The sequence below is a fragment of the Balaenoptera borealis genome (genome assembly GCF_965194805.1).
Source record: "Balaenoptera borealis genome assembly, chromosome: 7".
NCBI lineage: Eukaryota > Metazoa > Chordata > Mammalia > Artiodactyla > Balaenopteridae > Balaenoptera > Balaenoptera borealis.
The window spans coordinates 74,269,539-74,290,847 of NC_138864.1; the positions used below are offsets into that span (position 1 = coordinate 74,269,539).

At 38.9% G+C, this 21,309-nt stretch overlaps 1 protein-coding gene across 2 annotated transcripts in view; it reads left to right on the forward strand.

The window, feature by feature from the left end:
- LOC309631734 (uncharacterized protein) overlaps positions 1 to 21,309 on the forward strand; it is a 492,832-nt gene that overhangs the window by 91,986 nt on the left and 379,537 nt on the right. For both annotated transcript variants that reach the window (XM_082398597.1, XM_082398599.1), the window contains one exon: positions 5,401 to 5,513. Coding sequence is in view for 1 of the 2 variants with exons in the window: in XM_082398599.1 (XP_082254725.1) it covers positions 5,401 to 5,513 (113 nt within the window). In the remaining variant the exon portion in view is untranslated. The remainder of the gene's footprint in view (positions 1 to 5,400; positions 5,514 to 21,309) is intronic.

The following is a 21,309-nucleotide window of genomic DNA, read 5'->3' on the forward strand; positions in this document are numbered from 1 at the left end:
CCTCAATATTTCCCAAGTGTAGGGATTTTTATCCTTCTTGCCTACTATTATTCTGAATGGTTCTGGTTCTCCAAAGGCTCACTCCCTCCATGAGTTTTAACCTGACTTCTTCAGCTTTTTCATAAGATCCATACCATGCAATTTAGCATGTCTTTATACAGTCTTATCCATTTTTTATTATCTAATATCATTCCTCACAGATGACCTGTCCCCTCACCTGACCTGTCTCATGTGTAGTTTTCATAGGCTCTATGGCACCTAACACAATAAAGGCTATTCTCTAGGTACTTAATACATGTTTCATTCTTTAGAGATTGAATTGAATCGTATCTGCCATCTGGTAAAACAGGAGTGTTTAGCACACAATGTAGAAAATTTAGAAAGGTTTTCTGTGCAATGATTGACCATAGGACATAATCCAGGAAAAGTGTAACCCCAGCTCTGGGGCCCTGTTATGGGCTGAATTGTGTCCTCCCAAGTTCATATGTTGAAGTCCTAATCCTTCATTACCTCAGGCTGTGACTGTATTTGGTGTATTTGGAGATAGGGGTTTTAAAAAGTGATTAAGTTAAAATGAGGCCATTAGTGTGGGCCCTAATCCAGTCTGACTGGTGTTCTTATAAGAAGAAGAAATTTGGACACACAAAGGGATACCACACATGTAGGAGAAAGATGTGAGGATACAGCAAGAAGATGGCCATCTGCAAGCCAAGGAGAGAGGCTGCAGAAGCCAAACCTGATGGTACCTTGATCTTGAACTTCTAGCCTTTGGAACTGTGAAAAAATAAATTTCTGTTGCTTAAGCCACTCAACCTGTGGTATTTTGTTATGGCAGCCTGAGCCGACTAACACAGGTCCTATATGCTACCTGTCTAGAGTGACAAGGAACCTCTCAGGGATGGATTTTCCATTTCCCTGTTCTTCCTGCCTCAGTTGGAAGATTCTAGATCATGCCTCCCTGAAAGAGAAGATGAAATGGAGAAGCAGAGAGATTCCTCCTTCTCTCCCTTTACCCTTCCTGACAAACTTAAGCTTGGTTCTGTGAAAGGCACTCCTGCACAGATGCTTTTCTATCTCCTTTAGTCTTGGACACAAGTCAGTTCCCCACTGATGAAGCTGGGTAAAGGTAGGGTCCTCAAGCCTCTGACATTAGTTTTTGTTTTTTTTTTTCCCTTCAAAACTCTGCTTTCTTGTTCATAAATGTAATGGGTTAATTTGTATCTGAGGGAATTCTTATCTGAAAGAAGATGTCTTAGTTTGAGTTTTCTCTAAATCAGGTCCTGAGACAAGGATCTGGGGGCAGGTAGTTTATTTTTGAAGTGGTCTCAGGATGCACCGAGAGGGAGTAGGTATATAAGATAGAGACGGGAGGAAAGTCAGTACAGAGTGCTTTCAGGTATGGATACCTGTGGGAACCTGGGACTCAACCCTGCCAGGGACACTATAAGAGACTGTGTAGTCACAGCAAGGGACAAGGAAGCTAAGGCATTTATCCACCATCTTCTGCTGCTCATGTGTGAAGGGTTGGTTCTAGAGGAATGAACAAGCCACTAATCTAATCTGGTTTACCCTGGGAGTGGGCAGATCATGCTCCTACAGGCAGAGGAAGTCCAAGGTCAAAGAGACACAGATACTTGAAATAGGAACCCATTGCCTCGTGAAAGGAACTGTCCACCAATAATATAGGCAACCAAATCTACAGGAATGTGTTAAGGGGATATTGGCAAGGCACCAACTGTCTGTTGCCGGAGACTAGTTTTCATATTTGAGGAAGCTGGACTTATGTTTCCTAAGTTATAGCTCACTCTGTTAGGTACCATAAAAACAGATCTTTAGTGCTTTGGGCTTTTTGTGGCTAATTCCTGCTTATCCCCCATATCCCCATTTTAGAGCCATCCTGCCAGAACTTAATTTATTCTTATAGTTCTACAGCAGCTGTTCTTGGATTGACCCTGATCATTGTCTCTTGGTGGTCTACTGGAGTATACCGGAAAGTACACTCTATCCTTCCTGCCCCCCAAATCTCCCAACAAGCCATATAAGAAAGCAGGGGCTTCAGTACCCACCACCCCCACCCCCACCCCAAGGTCCTTATTTCCTAGTAAGTCGTGTGTTTGTGTGGGGAGAGGGGTGGATGTTAGAACATGGCCATAAGCCTACACAGTGGCTTCTGTATAGGTTCAGCCATGTTCTGGGCTTGTTAAATTACTGGTGGGCAGGGCCTGTCAGAATACTGAAGATCATCCTGGGAGGTAATTATTATAAGGGATGAGGAAGCTAGGGATGACAGCTTGATCAAGTAACAAGCCTTAGTCATCAGAGGACAGAGGCCATTCTGAGAATGGTGTGGTGTCTATGACTCAAATTTGTCTCTGACCTCCCTTTAGATCATGTCTCAGTCTTTCAGAGAGTTGAGGTGAAAGCTATAAATGAGAATGAAAAGAGTTTTGTGCTAAAACTGTTGGACATGGAGGTACAAGCAAGATAACTTAGGGACCCCTCTAAAAGAATGTAATGCAATGAAGAGAGAGAGGACTTCTCTTCCAGTTCCAACAATGTCCATGGAGAGTGCTAGAAAAGAGCAGGAGAAATCAGAAGCCACGTGGTATGTGACAAGTTTTGTTCCTTAGCACAGGTGGGATGCCCCCAGGGATTTACCAGTGTTACTTGGACAGTGCTTGATTGATGGGTATGTCCTGATAAGTTGAGGGGGGAAGCCATGAAATCTGGTTTTGCTGATTAATGCAATCTCATTTATTCCCATAGGCCTATGAGGACTGAGCAAACCCTAGCTGCAGATGAAACATTCTGGTTGATAGGGATAAATTCTTTCATTTCTTTCCACAGTCAAGTTTAGGATAGTCCTATACTGCCTGGTCTGTAGTGGGTGCTCAAAAATTTTCATTGAATGAATTACCTTTACTCACATTTGGTAAACATCAAGAGTGAGCAGGATTGGAGAACAGATCCATCACAAATTCCTGGGGTGAGGAAGCAATGGATTCTTTCTTATTTGCTATGTCTTACAGAAATAAGTACATGTGATAAGAAAACACTTATAATGAAATGATTTTGTCACTATATAAACTTCAGAGAAATCAAGTTATTGCTGAATAGTGCTTTAACTAATTGCTCTTAGTTTACCATCATTCGCTAGCATTGTGCCTTTGGCCAAGTTATTTAACATCTCTGAGCCTTGGTTATTCTGTAAAATTGAGATATGTTACCTACCTAGTGATTAGGTATCATTACCTAATAATATTGAGAGTATTGAAGTTAATGTATATGAAGTGCCTAGTACAGTGCCTGGGACATGGCAAGTATTTGGTGATGATGATGATAATGATGATGATTGTTATCATTGTTATCATATCTTAGATAATCTCTGACTATGCTAAATAAGCTCCATCTAGGGCATTGCGTCTACTTTGTTCTTTGGCTTTTAGTTGGTTTTCTAAGAATACATATTTAATGTAAACTTCATAACTTTAAAATAAAGCCTTTGGTGTAGACTCTTATAAAAGTTTCTGGAAGTGTAGATATATCCTCTATGTGCAGTAGTTTTGTCTTGTCTATTTTTCACTCCCTTAAAGCAAGTCAACAGATTAGTGAAGCCTCATTTCCTCTTATATCAACTAGGTTGTATTTTCTGCTTTCCAATATCAGCTTTCTCTTGTTTGCATCTCTGTCAGCTAAACCAGTACCTAAAACTAGGGTCTATTTTGTACTTCTCTTAGTATCTCCTTTGTAAGCTGCTTGAAGAAGGTTTGCTGGAGCTGTGTGAAAGTGCATATTGTTTAGAAGGCAGAGCTATTTTAGCTTGAAGGTAGAGCTGTGTTTTTTTTCTTCTTGGTAAATTCCTTTTCTTTTGATGAAAGCCAAAACTTGAAGTTAGTGGTGACAGATCGGTGTCCTAATTGCTGTGCTGTTGGAAATAAGGAGAGATGTTTATTGCTAATCAAGTAAATAGCAAACCAAATTTCATCAGTGTAGCAAGATGAGCCTACTCGGTGGGCGGGTCTTATAAAATACTTTTTCTAGTGAGCCTGGGAAAACTTGTGAAGTGGTAATAATAAAAACAGCATATGGTCTTTGCAGGAACTTTGTCATACATAAGCAATGTGCTGTGGGTGTGGTAATGAACATCAGGTGTATTTGGCCCATGACTTCTAAACTTGGGGAAGAGGAATTTTGCTTTTTTGCACATACTGGAATGTGCTTTTGCATTTCTGGTATTATAAAAAATAGCTTAAGAACTACGTTATTATTTTTTTATTCCTTATTTGGAAGCTATACTGGTGAGCATAAGAAAATACTTAACTTCAGATCTTCAAAGGCATGCTGTAGAGGTTTGGAAAGCATTTGGTTTGGCTTGAAGCGAGTTTGGCTAGTGAAGTGACAGGCACACAAGAAAGAACAACAGGTGAAAAAATGTGGAGTTTCTTTCATCTTTCAAAGGATTTTCTTGATGAATTGAAACAACCATGAAAATAAGCACTGGCCTTTGTGCCCAGTGGCCTAAAAGTACTTAGAGTGGGCCAAATAAGAATCAGGCAGGGGCCTAATGAAAATCAGGCAACAAGCCTAGGCCTAATTAAATATGTGCTGCCTCCCCCCACTTTTCCTTTATTCCCTTTGGCTCAATTTTTAACAAAAAATCTGGTTTTGTGGTAGAGAGATATTTCTCTTCCTTGACTCAGATTGAGTTAGTAACGACTAGCAAAGACAAACAGAGGCATGAGTTATTCAGTAGAACCGTGAAAATCTTTGTTGCTAAGTAGATTTTCTTGCTGGCCTATTTCTTTTGAAAACTGCTTGTAAAAATTAACTAATATACTTGTGGGCTAAAATAAACAATATCTCTTGAAGTGGTTGAATGTGAGTCAGAGATAAAATTTTTCATTTTGTTTGGGAAAGATACTGCATTTGATTGTAAAGATGTTTTTAGAACAGCTTTTAGAGATGTTGATTGAGCTTCCGCAGTTTCCCCAGCTTGTTTAAAGGAGTCTTTGGGATCTATGAGTCATGAATAATTTTCTGATTAAGATCAGAAGACAGATGTCTCCAGAGAATTCTGCAAAACTTTAAAACATATTTGAACAATGTGAAATTGACATAAGAGTCGAACATTTGCTCCAATGCCCAGTTTATGGCATGGGTACAGAGAGGACCTGGGACTGGATCACAGACTCCCAGGCCCTTAGTCAGGGGAGGGGGGAATTCTTTCTTGCCAGTACCTCCCATGGAGAAGTTGCTGCTTAGTTTAGCGTTTGAATACAAATAAAAGTTTTATGTAACTCAGGACATAACATACTTAATTTATTATAGCACATTTATAAAGTCCTAGGAGATGCCTGAATTATAATAATTGGTGAGTCTGTTTTGTGTCTTTCTCCAAAGCCTTTGCTCAGGGAGCGACTTTTGAAGTCAAAGATGATGCCAGATTTGGAAGAATTCTAGAGGCATGTGTTTGGGGAGCAGCGTGGATGAGAATCATATTGGATCTGCAGACGGTAAGACATTACAAATATGTATGTAAAAGGATGACAAGACAGTCAAATCCTATGACAGATCATTCCTTTTTAAGAGAAATATCAATGCAATACTTAGCCACCGTCAAAGAGTAGTCATAAACAATACCACCAACAAACCGTACAGTTTCAAAAGAAGCCTGGTACCCTGTTTTCCTTTTGAAATGCTTAATGAAAAGCTGCACAAAAAATTTCTGTGGATTTGAGGATTTTGAAATAAGCAAGCAGTAGGAACAGAAGCCCACGTGCTCTGTCTTTACTGGCTTTAATTGTTTTGGTTTCAAGCTTAGCTGCAAAATGTTTCTGCCAAGTGAATGTATGTGTGTTCATGGGATGTTTTCTGCTTTGCTTCACTCAGGCCCTGGTTTGTATCAGTCAGACATTGTTTCAGTGTTAAGAGAAAACACACCCCTTGAAACAATTAAGGGATCGAAACTTATCATGAGGGCGAATAATAGACTGCAATGTCTATTTAGAATAGGTTTTAGAAATTAATTACTGGGATAGGTCGCAGAATGCTTCACTGATTTCTAACGATTGGAAACTACAATTTTGATAATTAGACCGTGAGAAATTTGTCAGGGCAATATATTTATCATTTATCACTTTAGAAAGGGGTCGGCAAACTTTTTCTATAAAGAGCCAGATAGTAAATATTTTAGGCTTTGTGCATTTGTAGTGTGAAAGCAGCCATAGACAGTAAGTAAATGAACACAGTAAGTTCCTGTGTTCCAATAAAACTTTAGGTATTAAGTATTATATTTCATATGATTTTAACATGTTCTTCCTTTGATTTTTTTCCAACAATTTAAAAATGTAAAAGCCATTTTTAGCTTTGGGTTGTATAAAAACAGGCAATGAGCCAAATTTGGCCCAAGGGCTATAGTTTGCTGACTCCTGCTCTAGAAGAAAAGACCCTGTTATTGTTTACACTAAGATGTCTGAGCATTATTTTTAAAAGCTATGCATTTTTTTTTTCAATTCACAATTATTTTATAATTCTGGTCTAGTGATTATTGTTTTTAAAATGCGTTGTTTGGGTTGTTTGAGGACTGCAGTATGAGGGTTAGCTGAGTGGCACGAGATTTGACAAATGAAATTCTGACTGTTCTCATTAGGTTCCAATCTCGTTCATCAGTAAAAGGAACTTGTGTCATTGCCTCACTTGTTGCAATGAATAAATCTGTATAATTTTACAAAAGAACAACTGCATGGATTCTTTTGCAGCCTGAAGACTTGAGTGTTAGGCTCCTCTTTATAAAAGTTTCCATGACAATCTGGCCCGAGAGAATGACAGGTTTGCCCTCATGGAGAATTTCTTATTAAGGAAGCTTTTCTTTCACCAGGAAGCTTTATGGGAACTTAATAGGGGGTCAAACAGAAAGGACCAAATAGGACCCTTTCATAAGCCATACCTTATACTCACTCTGGCCTGAAAGAGAGCTTGTTTCCTACTGTGTGTGGTGATGGGGTGATGTTCAGAAGCTGAGAGGTTAGAGAGGACCACCATGCTACCCTGGGGTCCTTCCTTCCTAGTGGTAACCAGGAGACCCAGACACAAGCATGAGCTATTAATATAGGGGCTAAGCCAAGAATTATAGGCCCCTAGCTTTCTCTGTTGAAAGAAAGTATGTGGAGTGGTAAAGTGAGTGGGCTCTAAGCTCGACTATCTGAGTTTTTCTCCTGGTTCTGCTGTTTACTAGCTGTGTGACTTTCACCTCTCTGTGCCTCGTTTTCCTCCTCTGAAAAAGGGGCCTGACAATAATAAATAACAATGCCAGGGTTGTTGTGGGGATTAGGTAAGTTAATACTGTTGGCTCTCCTATTTTAGGTTTCCACATCTGCTGAAGTAGACCAACTGTACTACACCGTTTTTTACAAGGAACTAGAGAATCCACAGATTTTGGTATCTTTAGGGTCCTGGAACTAATCCCCCCATGGATACGAGGGACGGCTATCTATGTAATGCATTTTGGAACAGCACCTGGCACATGGTAGTGAAAAATAAATGATAGCTGTTGCGATAATTTTCTTTCTTTTGAGACGTGAAAGTAATGCAGCATTTGCAAACTCTTATTTAAAGGGAGATTCCTTTCCTCAGGCATAATCGCTATGACAATATCATTTAATATCTTGCTTTTTCTTCCTCATCCATTATCACTCCATCGTTCTACTGATCTATATTTTCCAGCCACCTCAGCCACCCTGTCCTAATACCCGTTTTGGATCTTGGCCTTTATTCTCTTCCCACCCACTGCACTTTGTTATAAACTCAGTGATCTCCTGGATCTAAATTGAGGAACACTTGGCTCATTTATAAGAGGGAAGCATAGTTCATCAGGTGTAACCTAATATATTGCCTTGTAGCTGTGGCACAGCCCAGTCTGAATTTGGTTGGAAATCTATGGGTTTTCCAGGCAGGTTTATAGTATGCTGCTTATACCCTGATAGAGCTGAGTTGTTGAGAGGATAGAGCCCAAGGGGGAAAACTGGTAGTGTTCTGAAGGTAGGCTTTATGTCTCAACATTTTTTAGTAGGGTGCCCCAGGGGGTTTTGGAGAATGTTCTGTATTCTGAAGACCTTCAAGAAAGACTTTGCGCTTGACTATATATATTGGGCTTGGGTCCCTTTCTTGCCAACTGCTTTCTGGACTGGAAGAGAAGAAGCTTTAAATGTTTCTGTACACTGTTTTAAATCCAGCTAAGGCTTTGTTATCTTTCCTCTTGGCCCTGTGCTCTGGAGCTGGGCAGGAGTGTGGACAGTTGTTGAGGGAAGCTTTTATTTCTGTTAATTATTATCCTGGATTTGGCTATTCCTATTTTCTTGGAATAAAAGTGAGATATTGTTTGGACTACTCAGTATACAGAGAGTAGGATTTTTTTTTTTTTTTTTCCGAGAGAGGATGCGTTGTATAAGTTATGGACAAAAGCAATCCTGAAACATTTTAATATGTTTGCATAAGGAAAGGCCATGTTGCATAAGGTTTACATGAGGTCTTTGACTTTTGCTCTTTTTGATGACTCTAAAAAAGCAGTTCTTAGTCCTAGAAGAAACAACGTCTGTGTTAAATTCCTGCTTATCCCTTAAAAACACAATACAGGCCTAGTTTTCCCCCTCATATTTCTTTACTCTCTAGGTATCTCATCCATATGAGACATTCTCCCTGACTTCAAAGGGTATATCATGTAGGCAAGAAATACCCAGAGAGCAGAGGTGAATGAGACTGTGCCCCCAGTATAGATTTATTTGATTGAGACAATTCATCTAAATGACGTTTGCTGTTGTGTTAACTGCTTACACTTTAGGCTCAAGTAGATGATGCCTCTTTCTCTAGCAGAGTAGGTTCCTACTGTGTGCAAAGGGCAAAACCAAGACACATGTTTGGACAACAAGGCACACCAAATGCCTATTTCTGTTGTTCATTTCAAGGGTGAAATATTCTCTGCAGTATTTTTACTATAGATTTTCTGGAGTACAGCCAGTGGTGTTCATGATGATCCTGTATTATAAATGAGAAAAGTAGTTTGGGAATTAAGTCATTTGCCTAAAGCCACACAATTGGTAGGTTGTAGAAAACTAGGATTTATAACCAGGTCTGTCTCTTTTCACTAACCCAGTCTGCTTCCCTTCAAGCTGAGATGGTCTTTGTTAACCATCTGGCAGAAAATGCTCACTTGGGATATAAAAAAGTGTCCTCCAACCATACTTAGAAAATTTTTATAGAAATAGATGGAAAAATATGTTGCTTTTCCAGATTTTAAAATGTAAAAATTTGAAGCTTAAATTACTGAAAAGTGGGCACAATTACACAATTAAAATAAACTGTGTGTATAGGTCTATATTCAAAGAATTAGGCATTTAAAATGATTATTTCACAAAACTAATCAAGTCCATAACCTTTGTCAGAGTAAGACATGATTTAGTAAGTATAATATAGACTGAAAAAATGAACAGTTTCCTGTATGGGTCTAAATGTAACAGTGATGATCATATTTTAGAATATTTTTTAATTTTAGAATTTTAATTATAAAAGAATTGCTGCCAAAGGAATAAGAACCAGAGTTTCTTGCAAATGCTTAAGAACATCCACAAGTTCTTGCTGCAAAGCAGAGATAAAACAGTCTTTATTTTTGTGTCAGAGTTTCCTTTTGGCTCAGATGACCAGATCTACAAAAGAGAAAATGAAGAGATTTTGCTATTTTAAAAAGGTTTTCTGATATTCTTAGGGAAAAAATTGTAAAAGATATATGCATTCTTCTAAAATAGTTTATCTGTCAGTCATCTATCTTATTACTGCACAGAATTCTTTCACTTTTCTCAGTCTTGGTTTCTATTTTTGTCTACAAATACTGACAACTTCTCTATCTAGGTTTTTGAGAGGGTCAAATGGTATGTTAAAGTCCTTTGCAATGGTTAAAGTGTTATTCATATGGAATGGTAAGTGCATGCAGACAGTACTTTTCAAGATTCTCCGATATATTTTCCCCTTGTGGTAATATAGTCCCCCCACTCCACCGCCATCACCTTTCCTCTGTTATTGGCCCAGGGAAGAAGAGGGAGAATGTCAACTAGGGGGTGGGTAGGATAAGAAAGGGAGACAGGTCTTGTCAGTCAAAAGGGAGAAGTTGAAAACCCTTCAAATTCTAGGAGGCAGAGGGAGAAGAGAGAAAGGAAAGAAGGAAGGAAGAGAGAGAGGGAGGGAGGGAAAAGGGCAAGAACTTAGCATTTGTGTATGGGCTCCATGCATGAAAACTTCCATAGGGTGGGTAGAAACATCCAGAAAGGTTTTAGGAGAGCCTGGAATTCCCCTCTCTCCTGAGGGGAGAATGAAAGCCCATAAGAAAAGTTCTGAGGTCAGCATGGCCCTCCGTGATGTGGAAACAGTAGAGCAGGATTGTGAGGAAGAGTCTACGTAGATGGTCCTGAGACAGTATTTCTAGTTGCCCAGGGCCTGTACAAGGCATGTACGGGATCCAGAAGTCCTCATGAACCAAAGGGAGAAGGCGCAAACATTTCAGAGAACTGGTAGACTAGAATAGGTCCAAAAGCATTCTACCACCTATTAGATAGATGAACATCAGAAAGTCAGATAATACCAACTATTGCTGAGGGAGTTGGGAAACCATCTTTCCCTGTTAGTGGAAGTCTAACTTGATACAGCTATTCTGGGGAGTTATCTGGCTTAGAGAAATCTGGTCATATACACTAAGATTCCCACTCCTGAGTATATACTCTAGAGCCACTCTGACACGGGGCTATAAGGGAACATGTATGAATATGTTTATTTGGGAAGACAGAAAGTTGGTGGTAAGTGAGGTATCCATTGCTAGGGGAATGAATTAGTGAATTATAGGATATACATATATAGTGGAATTCTACATACCACTGAGAATTAATTATCTAGATGTACATAAAGCAACATGGATAGATCTTAAAAACATATGTTGAATGAAAAAAGAAAAAAATTGTTCTATAGCACAGTTAGATGTATATAAATTAAACACCTACAACATAAACAGTATTACGTATTTCTCAAAGATACAAACATACCTAAATACATTTTTGTCTTATAAACATTTGTGTGGATGCCTCTAGCAACAAGGGGAATGGAAGTTATGATGAGAAGTTAAGGGGAAAACAATAAAAATTAATAAAACATGATATAGGCCTTGTGAGGTTAAATGATGGTATACTATGAGCTAAGAGATGTAATTAACTCTGAACATTAGGTTAAAAAAAAAGCTATAGTTTGCATATCTGAATCACAGTGAATGCATATGGTGATATACTGTGATGATTATATTCAGGAGAGGTGGTCCTGCAAGGAGTGACAAGGAGTGACCAGCCTCTATGGGTAAGCTACACATCCAAATTACATAAACAGAAGATTTCAGGACCAGGATGGAATTTAGTAAATTGCTTGTTATTTAGTTCTCCGATGCCCTGGAAGATGAAACATTTACCCCCTGAGATTAATTTTTCACTGACTGGTCAAACTCAATGTACTATTTATGTTCTCTGTAACAGGAATTTTAAAGTATATAAATTTTTAAGTAAGAGTCTGATATCCAAAAAGACACATTACTTTCATCTGAAGTAATCTGAAGTTCAACTGGGTGAAATACTGCTATAATTTAAGCTCCTTATTTATAAAATATGGATCCAGTTAATCAGATTTATAGTGTGAAGTTGGAGCTCTCTCTGATAACTAGAGAAGGAGGTCTAATGTTCTTAAAATATTATCCCCTCTGGTCTTCATTATTTACCAGCTCCATGTTGGCTGTCACTAACTTTGTAGATCTCGGTTTCCTCATCTGTAAAATGATTGGACTAGTGCATCACTCCCTAAAAATGCTATGATTTCACAATAACAAAACCAAAAAAGATGATTAAAATCTACTTTCTACTAAATAGAAAGTCCTCCCTGCTGTATTTCTAACAGTCTACCAGGATTGCCTCAGGGTGAAGAGAAGTTGACAAGCACTAACTCCAGGCTGTAGTACCAAGACCCTGTCAGCCACACGGAAGAAGAAAAGGGTGAAAAACAAAAAGAAAAAAAGATAATAAAAAATAAATAAATAAATAAATAAATAAAATAGTTAAAAAAATTTTTTTAAATAAAAAAATAAAAAAGTAATAAAAAAAAGAAGAGAGCAACGAAACCAATAAACAAATCCACCAATGATAACAAGTGCTGAAAACTAAACTAAGATAAACATATAAATCAGAAACTAGTCAGTCACATACAGCAAACCCCAAGTCTACATGTTGCTCCCAAAGTCTACGGCCTCAATTTTGGGATGATTCATTGTCTATTCAGGTATTCCACAGATTCAGGGTACATCAAGTTGATTGTGGAGATTTAATCTGCTGCTCCTGAGGCTGCTGGGAGAGATTTCCCTTTCTCTTCTTTGTTTGCACAGCTCCCGGGGTTCAGCTTTGGATTTGGCCCCACCTCTGCGCGTAGGTCGCCTGAAGGCGTCTGTTCTTCGCTGAGACAGGACGGGGTTAAAGGAGCAGCTGATTAGGGGGCTCTGGCTCACTCAGGCCGGAGGGGGGAGGGAGGGGTACGGAATGCAGGGGGAGCCTGTGGCAGCAGAGGCCGGTGTGACATCGCAACAGCCTGAGATACGCTGTGTGTTCTCCCGGGGAAGTTGTCCCTGGATCACAGGACTCTGGCAGTGGCAGGCTGCACAGGCTCCCAGGAGGAGAGGTGTGGATAGTGACCTGTTCTTGCACAGAGGATTCTTGGTGGCTGCAGCAAAGCGTTAGCGTTTAATGCCTGTCTCTGGGGTCCACGCTGATAGCCATGGCTCGCGCCCGTATCTGAAATTCGTTTAGGCTGTGCTCTTAATCCCCTCTCCTCACTCACCCCGAAATAATGGTCTCTTTCCTCTTAGGCAGTTCCAGACTTTTTTCCGGACTCCCTCCCGACTAGCTGTGACACACTAGCCCCCTTCAGGCTGTGTTCATGCAGCCAACCCCAGTCCTCTCCCTGGGGTCTGACCTCCGAATCCCGAGCCTCAGCTCCCAGCCCCCACCCGTCCCGGCGGGTGAGCAGACAAGCCTCTCGGGCTGGTGCGTGCTGCTCGGCGCCGATCCTCCGTGCGGGAATCTCTCCGCTTTGCCCTCTGCACCCCTGTTGCTGCGCTCTCCTCCGTGGCTCCGAAGCTTCCCCCCTCCTTCACCCACAGTCTCCGCCCGCGAAGGGGCTTCTAGTGTGTGGAAACTTTTCCTTCTTCACAGCTCCCTCCCAGAGGTGCAGGTCCTGTCCCTATTCTTTTGTCTCTGTTTTTTCTTTTTTCTTTTGACCTACCCAGGTACGTGGGGAGTTTTTTGCCTTTTGGGAAGTCTGAGGTCTTCTGCCAGCGTTCAGTAGGTGTTTTGTAGGAGTTGTTCCACATGTGGATGTATTTCTGATATGTATTTGTTGGGAGGAAGGTGATCTCCACGTCTTACTCCTCCGCCATCTTGAAGGTCCTTGTACAATTGCTTCTAAGGATACTTAGCATTTGTAGGCATGGGTTTCTCATCCCTAAAGTAAGAGAGTTGTTCGGATGTCTTCTAATGTAATGTTCATCTTTACTTCTTTATGAGTCCATTAATCACATGGGTCATGTCTCCTCACTTAGTACTGGCTAAAGTAGAAGTTCAAACCAGGCTCAAAAACTGGCACCTTTTTCTCTCATTGGCTTTGGCAAATCATGAGCATATTAAGCAACAAAACAAAATAATACACAGAAATCTATAGTTTTATTCCTTTCCCAGAAACTATTTTAAATCAAGCACTGTTATTATTTATATTATGCAGGCTTTCCCTTCATTAATAAAACATTTTTTTAAATAATAAAAATTTATTTAGAAACGACAATATTCCATGTTAGAGGAGGAATTGTTGTGTTAAATTGGATGAAGTTGTGCTGGTATTCACATCTTTAAAAACATCTTCCAAAACTTGACCCTGAATTTCGAAAGCCCTTGAAGCAAACTCTCTTAGTAAAAACTAGCAGGAGAAGGACTGAGGTAGAAAAGAGGTCATGACTAATTGCCTGGGAATGTTTCCTCACGCTTAAAAAGAGGTGGAAGAGTGGGGTGAGGAAGTGGGGTGGTGTGACCTTTTGATCCTAGATGTCTTGCTTATATTTCCTTATCACGAATCTTTTTGCTAAAAGTGAAGTGTTGGTAAAGTGGCTTTAGTCTGCCAGAGAGACTCTTGGCCTTGGTCCAAACCTAACTGAAATATTATCAGAAATACATTCTTGACCATGTATAGCACTTACAAGTTCTTCTAATGAGGTCCACACATGGTAGCCAATTAGGCAGGATAATCCAGTGCCTTGGGCAGGGAAGAGAATGCCTTCTCACATAGGCGTTATCCATGTAGGGGTTATCCACCAAATGTGGCTTTGCGTGGCATGTTCAGGGGATGATGCCAAAGTGCTGTTTTGTGGGACAGAAATAAGTAGCATTATATATTTGTGAGGCTCAAAAAAGCATCTAGTTTTTATACTCTTATTTGAGAAAAAAAAAAAAAAAAGACTTAAAGCTCATTTTATTCTAGGATAAAACTAAAAAGAAACCTTGATGGAGTATGCCTCTGGAAGGAGGCTGCACATGGCAAGTTTAAGGAAGATGACATGATGGATGGTTAATAGGACAAGAAGGCAGGGTTGGTGACAGACTCGGGGAGATAACAAGCTCATGACACACAACAAGCTCACAATATACACACATTCATAGAATGTCTAGAATCAGTGTGGCAAAATACATAAGGGTCCAAAATATACTCTAAAACTTCAGGTATTCTATGCCTTTTATTTATATTGTGCTTATTTTTAAGGAACTCCGAGAGTTTTATTTTTAATTTAGATTAGTCTAATTTTGCCCTTGGAGTCTTGAAGGCCTCATGCTTCTTTTAGGCAGGCAGTAGACTCCTCCGATTCCTGGCACTATTTCATGTTAGGAAACCAGTTTCCACTCGACATTTCCTGAAGATAGCCTTGATTCATGGCAAAATTAGATCTGTTCTCCAGAGTCATCAACAGTCAAAACTTAAAAGGCATGTGGTAGAACCTGCCTCTGCCCAGAACATTTTGAAATTCCATGGGCAGCCAGTGAGCCTGCAAAACCGTGACCAAGTTTGCTTCACTGTCATTCTTTGGGGACAATGGAGCTGCACTCTCAAGGGTGCCCTTCTTGTGCTCACTGGGTTCCCTGGCAGCTAATACAAGAGAACATGGCAAATTGGCAAGAGGCATACATCTTATTCCTAGAAAAAGACTCAATACTAGCTTGTATATCCAAATATTTCAGAGCTGCTAGAGCTTATAGGGGAGGAAAAAAATTTATCCTTCTCTCGAAGTCAGTCTCTATTATAGGAGAACCAACTGGAAATCTATCATTGGCATGGATCTGTCTTGACTGGATTTGCCACGGATGTGCCTAAGTGGAATTCTAAAGTCTTGGTCATTTTTGAAGACCATTCTGCTTCCTTCTTGTGCCTCTCTAAAGTGTAAACAGTGCTAATGAATCTATGTGTTACATCTTGTGAGTCATATATTTGCATTTTAACAGGGGTGTCCTGGAGACCTTAACCCGAAGGACTGAATCTTACAGTGGGAATTTCAGCTACTGTGGCAGACCGGGGGGAAGAAATTTTGAGAATGAGTGTGCTTAGTGGAAAGGCTTAAATCAACCCAAGAGGATGGATACGTATAATTTATGTTGTGCCGTCACTTGCCAGAGTTATTTCTGGGAGCCCCTCTGATGTGGATTCTGTAGAACTCTGTGAATCAGAAGGAATGCAGTGAATGACCTCAGCTCCAAAGGGGGTTGCCTACCTCCATCTGTGCCAGGGTCTGACGACAGGGAGTAAAATATAGACCCTAGTCCTTGGGTACTGTGCCCTCCTGGAAGGTCTGGCCTTCCAGAAGGGAGGAACCCAGATGGAAAATGACCTGAAGTACATACCATTGAAGTGCCACATGGAAGGGAGAATAGTAGGTTTGTGGAAAGGGAGAAGACCATCCATTCTCTTACTCCTGTCCTGGAAGAGCCTGCAGAGTATAGGAAAGGGTGCTCATTTATCCTAGACCTCACTCTGCCACCATCTGGGTGAGTGGCCTTGCTGTATTCCAATCAGCAGCTAAATTATCCAGTTGCTTCCTGGAAGCCTGCTCAAAACCAGACATTTCCTTGGAGCAACATTGGCAATTTCTTTTACTGTCTTAAGTTACTTCTGCTTTGAAAACAACTTAAACCAAATAATTTTAGAGATGATATATGGTAAAGAACTTTAAGACCTTAATTTACCATTTATTCATGTCTGGTATAGATCTAGAACCACTTTTGGGGGGAAACCTTGGCTCTGACTGCAGGTGCTATGAGGCCTCTGCAGAATGGCTGAGTTAATGTGCCATTCAGGCAGGAGTCAGGATTAGGATCTTAAATTAGGCTCTTAAATAGTCAAATTGACTATTCAATGATTTTTTCTAATTATAAAGTAATTTATACAAATTATAGAAAATATAGGAAAATAATAAAAATCACTCATAGTTCTGTGTTCCAGAGATACGGCTGTTAAAACTTTAAACTATATGCATTCTAAACTATATGCATTAGTAACTTACTTTACAATGTAGGGAACACACCATATATATATATATTTAAAATTTCTGTTTCTTTTACTTATTACTAAATCAGAAATGTTTTCTTATGGTATTAAATATTATTTGAAATCACGCTATTTACTGGTTGCATACTATTTCATTGTAAGAATATATTATAATTTATTTACGTGATCCTTTATGGTGATGGTTCAAATTACCTTGGTCTCTCAGGCACCTTTCTTCTGCTGATGTACCCTTAACTTTTATGAGAGATGCTATTAATAACATAGGCCTGTGATGATGGTTCATTTTATGTGTCAAGTTGGCTAAGCTATGGTGCCCGGTTGTTTAGTCAAACACTAGTCTAGCTGTTGCTGTGAAGGTAATTTGTAGATGTGATTAACATTTACAACAGTTGACTGTAAGTAAAGGAGATTATCCTGGGTAGTATATGCGGGCTCATCCAATTAGTTGAAAGCTTTATGAGCAAAAACTGAGATTTCCTGAAAAAAAAAAAAAGAAAAAGAAATCTGCCCCAAGACTATAACAGAAATTCTGCCTTGAGTTTCCAGCCTGCTGGCCTGCCCTACAGATTTCAGATGTGCCAGCCTCCATAATCCCATGAGCCAATCCTTGAAATACATTTTTAGATCTGTTTTTCCGGAGAACCCCAACTGATATACCTGTAAAACCTGTTATCACATTTGCCTTGAGAATGTCATCAAAGACCTTGCCTATCACATAAATTAGAATGCCCACAAGAGATCTCACATAAAATTTTCTTAAAAATTAGTAGTAGGAAAATATCTGCTTCCACTGAATATTAGTATGTTTCCTATTCTCTGATAGTGAGAAGCACACCACTAACCTACTCTTCTTTGGGTTTAGTTGGGAAGAAGCATGGAGCTCAGCCATGGTGGGTCAATTTATATTCTTTCTTCTTGGTCACAACTTAGCACCTCACTTAAATTTTCCTCTATCCTTTTCTTTACTCTTATCTGTAAGATGTCTTAATTCTCTGTGGAAAAGGATAAGATGTAAAGAGCCAAGGTCCACCCTCTGTTTTTCTTCCTTTGATTTTAGGGTGAATGTTTTCCCTCCCTCTCTGGCTGAATAAAAATTATATTTACTTTTGCCCTTTTCCTAAAGACTTGAGAAAAACCATTAAACAAAATCTGTTTTCTTTTCTCCAGTCTGTACTGCAGTAATGGCTTCCCACTGAGTTACAGCCAGCAGGGCCCCACCACCTTGGGCAGGATCATTGGATCAGCTCTCAGGTGTTTGAAGTTGGCTAAGCCTGGTCAGTGGATGAGCCTAGAGACTAGAAGGCAGGATATTGGGTAGGCTTAGTTTACTCAATTACTTGTATGTATTAAAAAGCTTTGCTCAATAATTTTTTTCCAGTATAATCCCCATTATTTCAATTTGAAGGCCTGTTTCAACAGAAGTCATTCTGTTGTCAGTATCAAATTTTTCATAATAATCTGGCTCAGTCATGGCCATCGGCAGTTTAATAAGATTCAGATGGCATACAACCCATATCAAAGATGTGAAAATCTTAGACATGCATTAATAATAGCTCCTGGTCCTGGCACCACAAAATATCACCAAACCCCAGGTCTGCTTTTTGCTTCCAGTAGATGCTTTTGATTTACAGGTACATTAAAATTACATAGGAAATGTAAATATCCAAAGTAAAAGGCATGTGAAAGAGACTATTTTACCTGTCCAGGAATATTTTATACTTTGGTGAGAAGATGATGTGGCAGCCTGGCACATTTGGAATTCCAAGGGAAAGAGAGCCAGACAGCTCTTAAAGAAAGATATATCGAATAGAGTCATCTCCAATGACTAGTGAATATGGTTAGTACAGTATATCAGGAAACAGAATACTCTCACTTTCTTCTTCTGAGAGTACAAAGTATAGAGTAATCTAATGTCCTTTGTAAAAATATTTTTGTATTTATTGTTTAGTCTCCCAAATGGCTATTCTCCCAAAAGGCAAAGATAGTTTGAGTCCCAGAATTTGGATTTAACCTTAGAGTTTCTCTAAATACCATTTGTCTGATCTTTCTTTAATATGGAGATTAAACGCAAACATGAAATTAGCTTCCTTGAAACATTCACTTTGAACTTTGCTTTTCTGCTACTGAGGAGATGATCTTTTGAACTGATGCCCTGCCACATCGACAGTGCGTTCAGAGCTTGGATGTGGGCCAGCCTTGCTTAGCCGTTTTTCCTTATTTAGCTCGCTCAATATTATTGGCAGGTTGCTTCCACCAAAACCCCTATTTTCTAAAGGATTTTTGACAACTTCAAGTAGATTCAGTATCTTTCATGGGAACTTGTGCTAACTGGGCAGAAAGACTGAAGTGCCAATTACAGCAGCAGCAGAAGCTGAGTGGCTTTTGTTTTATTGGAAATATAATCCAATCCTGTGCAGGCCAATATATAGAGCCTATGATGTAATTTTTAAAGTAATACACAACCGAAAAACTATTTAAATTACATAGTGTTCCTTTTCTGAATGGTCTTGGAGGACCTTTTTAGATAATTTCAAAATTCTTTAATTAGTTTTATAATGGTGATTAGCATTATTATCCTCCCTTTAGAAAGGAGAATTTACTCTTATGATGAGCAAGGTTCTTTCCCTCTATTTTGGCAAGTATATGAAACTGTTTGAATCAGAACCATTCTTTTCTTAACTTCTGGGAACTCAGGATGATTGGTGGGGCAACCCTTTAAGTTAAACTATCTATTTGAAGTATTCCCTAAAATGCAAAGGCTGAAAAATCCACAGTTCTTAATTTGTCATTTTGGTAGCATTGCTCACTGATGAACAAAGAATTATTTGCTAATGAGGAACATTGATTCTTACGTGTTTTAATGCAGAATTTTTTTTTTTTTTTTAAAGCTTGGCAGAGATTGGGAACGCCACTGACTAGACATAGGAAATATTCTTCCATTAACACTTCACAAATACATTTTATGATGATCCTGGATGTATAAGAAAAGCTTTATTAATTCAGTAAGGGCCCATATACAACATTTTTGGATGTTATATGTAGTATGAATAGTTCTCTTTTTAAGTAAACACAGCATGCAATACAATAAGCCTAATAAAGCAAGGAATTATATATATATATATAAAATTCATTTTATATATTCTCCATCCTCAAAATTAAAGTGCTATGTATTAAACTGTGCAGAGTGAAAGTATTGCCCAGCCTTATTAGGCAATGAAGGAGGGCAATGCCATAATGATAGAAGCAGTGGGTGTAAAATTGGGGATTATCGGAAATTCTGTGGTTCAGGGAGGAAAATGGGTAGCTAATAGCAAACAAAAGATACTTAGGTTGCTGCTGCACGGGAAATATAAACTGTTAAGAGACAATTAGAATCATCAGTTAGCGTTCAATCGTTTGATTTCAATGATCAGCATTTTAATGGCCTTAGACAAAATTTTCAGGCCAGCATATTATGTCTTTTACTTCCCATCATTTATAATAGAGAATGATGGGAAATTAGTAAGACAGTAATTTTAGAGGTGACTTTATTAAAAAATTAATTTTTCCATCAAGTAAAATATACACACAGTCTTTGGAAATACTCATTTAAGTATCAGATTTAAAAAAAATTTTTATTGAAGTATAGTTGATTTACAATGTTGTATTAATTTCTGCTGTACAGCAAATTGATCCATATATATACATATATATATTCTTTTTCATGTTTTTTTCCATTATGGTTTATCATAAGATATTGAATATAGTTTCCTGTGCTATACAGTAGGACCTTGTGGTTTATCCATCCTATATGTAATAGTTTGCACCTGCTAATCCCAAACTCCCAAACCTTCCCTCCCTCACCCCCCCTTGGCAACCACAAGTCTGTTCTCTATATCTGTGAGTCTGTTTCTGTTTCATAGATATGTTTATTTGTGTTATATTTGAGATTCCACATATAAGTGATATTATATTGCATTTGTCTTTCTCTTTCTGACTTAACTTTGCTTAGTATGATAATCTCTAGACCCATCCATGTTGCTGCAAATGGCATTATTTCATTCTTTTCCTATGGCTGAGTAATATTCCATATTATCCATTCATATATATATATATATATATATATATATATATATATATGAATGGATAAAGAAGATATCTTCTTTATCCATTCATCTGTCGATGGACATTTAGGTTGTTTCCATGTCTTGGCAATTGTAAATGGTGCTGCTATGAACATTGGGGTGCATGTATCTTTTCAAATTAGAGTTTTATCCAGATATATGCCCAGGAGTCAGATTGCTGGATCATATGGCAACTCTATTTTTAGTTTTTTAAAGAACCTCTATACTGTTTTCCATAGTGGCTACACCAATTTACATTCCCACCAACAGTGTAGGAGGGTTTCCTTTTCTCCACGCCCTCTCCAGCATTTATTGTTTGTAGACTTTTTTTTTTTTTTTGTAGACTTTTTAATGATGGCCATTCTGACTGGTGTGAGGTGACACCTCATTGTAGTTCTGATTTGTATTTCTCTAATAATTAGCGAGGATGAGCATCTTCTCATGTGCCTGTTGGCCATCTGTATATCTTCTTTGGAGAAATGTCTATTTAGGTCTTCTGCCCATTTTTCAACTGGGTTGTTTGTTTTATTGTTATTGAGTT